At 45.0% G+C, this 4,998-nt stretch overlaps 1 protein-coding gene across 1 annotated transcript; it reads left to right on the top strand.

Moving 5' to 3' along the window:
- Nucleotides 1-565: 565 nt before the first annotated feature.
- On the top strand, nt 566-4,667 carry LOC123072677 (uncharacterized). Its single transcript, XM_044496285.1, has 7 exons — nt 566-841; nt 2,348-2,447; nt 2,535-2,655; nt 2,855-2,976; nt 3,062-3,183; nt 3,724-3,883; nt 4,363-4,667. The coding sequence occupies exons 1-7, from the start codon at nt 700-702 to the stop codon at nt 4,478-4,480; spliced, it is 885 nt and encodes a 294-aa protein (XP_044352220.1). The 5' UTR covers nt 566-699; the 3' UTR covers nt 4,481-4,667.
- The last annotated feature ends 331 nt before the right edge of the window (nt 4,668-4,998 follow it).

The raw sequence follows: 4,998 nt of genomic DNA, 5'->3' as shown, positions 1-4,998 counted from the left end.
GCTCATAGTAAGATATATGCTCACTAAGTTTTTGTGATTCTCTTTTGTGTGCTCCCACTCCCCCTGCATGAATGAACTGCGCACCATGAACAGATACGGACCGTTGTTAATTTTCTGACGGGGGTATTTGTAGGGACCAACTTTTTTTATGTACGACGATCAAAGTGAGCTCACGGGCAAGTACGGGCACCATGGATATGAATTGGTCTTTCAAAAAATCGTTTGGGTAGGCTGCACGGCACACACGGTGTTACTACTGGATTGGAGAGACACCCGGTGAGGTGGCGTGATGACGTGGAGCTCATGCAGCCAGCAGAGTCCACACGCCATATATCTATCTTCCGTACAACATTAGAAAACAGAGCACTCGTACCACCGCTATTCCACGGACGCCCGCTGGACGCAGCCACCTCCCGCACGCCCCTACAGCCACCAGCCGTCCGATCCACCCCACGCGCGAGCCCGGCCGTCCGATCGCCACGCGCGGGGCCCGCGCTAGCGCCGCTTGCCTCCCCCGGAAGCAAGCCGGGCTTCGTCTCCGATAGAAAAAAGGTTCCCAGTCAACAGCCCGTGCAGCAGACGAACTCCCCAAAGCCAAAAAGAAAAGAAAAAACTTGGAAGCGGGCGGCGGAGAACAGGAAAAAAAATCGAGGGGGAGGAGAAGGGGAGAGCGGAGAAGCTTGGCGGGGGGCGGCGGCGATGGGCGGCGAGTGGTGGAGGAAGAAGTGGGTGGCGTGGGCGGCGGCGGCGGCCATCTTCGTGGTGCTCATGCTCGTCACGCCCGCCATCCCGCAGGACGAGGACTACCACGACTTCGCCGACCAGCGCGTCCTCTTCCTCGGTAACTAACCCCACCCCGGCTCCCCGCACCACGCATCGCCTCCCCTGAATCTTCGCCCCGGGCCATGCTCTGCCTCTGCCCGGTGCGGGATGATTTGGGGGCGCTGCCGCAGATTCTGCTATTTTTAGCCCCTTGTTAGATTCGTGATCTGGCGAGTCCAGCGGGCAGGAAGGTTAAAGCTAGATCGGTAAAATTGGGGAGCGAGTGAGGCGCTGGTTTGGCTGAGTCGTGCTCCCTTCTTTGGCATGCTTTTTGGTTACTGGCACACCAAGCAAATGCTTCCGATTGGTCAGCTTTATTATGCCTGCTGCTTTGGTTGATTGTATCAGCTAAATTGGATTGTTTGGCCGCTCTGCATGCCTGATGAAGGGTGATAGTGAATGATGGCTGGCACAGATCTTGTGCGAAGCCATGTGGCCGGATTCTGCTGTTTTGCTCTTGTAGGTTGGTGATTGATAGAATGAATTTGCCAAGGGGGGATTTGGGGGCGAATGAAGTGTGGATTTGGCTACAATTAGGCTCCATCCATATCTTTTTTATTGGTTACTACAGAGGGAATGCTTCTGTTTGCCAGCACTATCTGTTGCTTTGGTTATATTAGCTGTGCGCTGCCCACGAATCCTTCTGCTTTTAGTCCCTCAGGTTCATGATTTAGCGAGTTCAGCGAACACGATTGAGCTGAGAAGAGGGGAGTTTGGGGGGCAACTGAACTGTATACTTTTTGGTTAATACACGAAGGGAATGCTTCTGATTGTTCAGCGTTATATGCTTTGCTTTCATTATATCAGCTAAATTGGCTGCTAACGCGACTGCTTGGCCACTCTGCATACTCCATGAATGTTAGGTACAAATAACGGTACAGATCACGAGCAAAATCATCTGACCAGATTCTGCTTTTTTATTCTCTTAGGTTAGTGATTGATAGCATAAAGTTGTCAAGGGAGCAAATGAAGTGTAGATTCGGCCAAAATTAGGCTCCATTCATTTGTTTTTCTGGTTACTACTGAGGGAATGCTTCTGATTGCCAGCACTATCTGTTGCTTCGGTTATATTACTCCCTCCGTTCGGAATTACTTGTCACAAAGATGGATGTATCTACAACTAAAATACATCTAGATACATTCATTTCTTGGACGAGTAATTCCGAACGGAGGGAGTAGCTGTGTGGTGCCCACAAATCCTGCTGTTTTTAGCCATTTAGATTTGTGATTTAGTGAGATCAGCGGATACGGTTGAGCTGAGAGGAGGGGAATTTGGGGAGCAAGTTAAGCGTAGGTTTGGCTAAATTACTTTTTGCTTGCTACACGAAGGAAATGCTTCTGATTGGTCAGCATTGTATCCTTTGCTTTGATTATATCAGCTAATTTGGCTGCTAACGCGAGTGCTTGGGCACTCTGCATACTTGTTAAACGATAATAACGAACAATGGCACAGACCACGAGCAAAATAATGTGGGGAAATAGCTTGGTACTGATCGATACTGTTTTGTTTTGTTTTGTTTTGCAGGGATCCCTAACACATTGAATGTGATCTCAAACATCCCCTTCCTCTTTGTCGGTCTCGCTGGGCTCATCCTGTGCCACTACAAAAACTACTTCAGGCTATGGTGCAGACTCGATGCGCTTACCAATTTTGGTTCCTTCTCTGACTCAAATTGAGATTTGAAACACTCTGATGTTTATCCTGCTGGCAGCTCACAGGGGGAGCTCTGGAGTTGGACACTCTTCTATGCTGGTGTCACTGCTGTCGGTGTTGGTTCATCCTACTACCATCTCTACCCGAATGATGCCACCTTAGTTTGGGACAGATTGCCTGTGAGTCTTTCCTAGATCTTCTGTGTTGTAGATCTAACATTCAGCATCATGATATTTACATCATCATCTCCTCTACTGTATAGCCCCTAGCTTGGTGCCATCACATGTACACAGTGCATTGTCCCCAGACCCTAGGAGTTGCTCCTTCTTTCTTGATTTTAAATATTTCGAGCGCTGACATATGGGCCTGTTTGTCTAGATGACGATTGCTTTCACGTCTATCGTGGCCATTTTCATCATTGAAAGGGTTGATGATAGGGCAGGAACAAAGTCCCTTGCACCCCTTGTTATTGCTGGTGCACTGAGCATCCTGTACTGGAGGTAGGCAAGATCTTTCGATTGTTTATCTGTACTTCTCTCAGAAATATTTCCTTCCTTTAACTTAACTTTCTTCTCTATTATGTAGTTTCTTTGATGATCTTCGGCCATATGCAATAATCCAGTTCGTTCCATGCATTGTAATACCTGTGATGGCTATAGTTATTCCACCAATGTATACACATTCAAGCTACTGGTTGTGGGCAGCAGGTTAGTACTATTGTCGCTCAATATCACCTGGGTGTATGCAGTTCCACCATTATTTGTGTAGATAGCTATATGTGATTTGCGTTAATGTACGTGGTTATTTCACAGTTGGTTTTCTCACAGCATAAGAACTGGTGATACCTTTTTCTTTTTGCAGTCTGTACTCACGATGCTTGGCTATAAACCATAGTTACCTTGAAATTCATAGAAAACTCACTAAAAGTTCTAATGTTCCGCTTCTTAAGTTCTTATTCTCTCAATACCATTGACCGGTGCCAAGATGATTCTATTTCCCCAGTCTGTCTGCTGTTACCTAGAAATTTATAAAACAGTCAACAGTCCAACTAATATAAATGTGTATGAACTGCTGTTTTCCTGTTGTTGGCCTTTGATGAAGTTGCTACAAGAATGAGTTCTGCAGAAGCATTTATTTAAGCGCAATTTAAACATAGGCCACTGCAAGCATTTCTTGTACGCACATTTTTTGCGAGGGTTTTCTAAGCACAAAGATACTTGTGTTCTGATTTTTCAAATTAATTTCAGGATTTTACCTTCTTGCCAAGGTAGAAGAGGCTGCGGACAAACCTATATATAGGTGGACACATGACATTGTTAGCGGACATACTCTTAAACATCTATGTGCTGCGATGGTACCTGTTTTCTTGACTCTTATGTTGGCAAAGAGGACAATTGAACCTGACAGGTATACATCAGCTTACTCAATGCATCGCTTGAGTCTATTTTTGTATAGTTTTAGTTTGATTGAACCACTTTAATCCGATGTTGGTATTGCTCGCTCTGCTTTGCGCATACAAATACACCAAGTGTTACCAAATATCAATAATATTGCCATTCCACTGCTTTAGCAATTTTTTGATGTTTTCGCTCTTTATGAGGTTGGTTTTTGTTCACTTTGGTTACTAGAATGATACCAGAATAAGACATCTACAGTTAAATTGTTGGTGTTTATAACATGAACCAAAACTTGCACGGGTAGTTCTTAGCAAACTTTTCATGATGCGCTTCTGTTTATTCGAACTACATAATAGTACTGTGGTTTGCTTCCAGAAATCAATGTTCGCATTCATCATGTGTATGTAGTTTTGACAACAACTTCACCACATTGAATAGGCCTTGGATCTATGTATCCATGTGACTAATGTTTTTTCCTCTGTCATGCAGGGTAAGCTTACTCCAGATGTGGAAGATCAGTTGGAGAGAACGCGGTTCCAAAGATAGCAACACTGTGGATGTCAAATATGATTATGCTGCAGTTTCAACCACGTCTGAACAACAGTAGATATGTGTTTTTCATATGTACCCTGAAGTGTAAAAATAGCATCAATATGAATATCAGGAGCCCCAGCGTGCACGGTAGTGTATTATTGCCTGCTAATCAACGTTCGTATGTGGTTGTTCTTGATCAAAACTTCCTGATCAAATCCTGTACATGAAGGAAAATGTATGTATATCAGGTGCCTCATCAACTCTTTGTGCTCTAGTTTTTCGGAACTTCAAATGGCATATACGTCTCCTGCACCTGGAAAGACCAGAGCCTATGTAACTGGATGGGGATCTATCATCCGCTTCAGTTGTTACTGCTCTTCAGAGTCGATTAAGCTGCATGCTATGGGCTTGACATCTTCCGTGTGTGCAAGATAATTTGTTAGCTTGCCTGTCTAAGTGATGGATTGAGTTCAGGTTTCTTACTCTTTCAAAACATGGAGTTCAGGTTTTTAGCACAGAACGGGGAGGGGTTAATGCATCATCGATTTGGGATACAGGGGCACATAACTGCGATATAGAGGCGGGATCTAT

Source organism: Triticum aestivum, chromosome 3B, assembly GCF_018294505.1.
Source record: "Triticum aestivum cultivar Chinese Spring chromosome 3B, IWGSC CS RefSeq v2.1, whole genome shotgun sequence".
Lineage (NCBI taxonomy): Eukaryota > Viridiplantae > Streptophyta > Magnoliopsida > Poales > Poaceae > Triticum > Triticum aestivum.
This window is presented reverse-complemented; position numbering and strand designations above follow the sequence as displayed.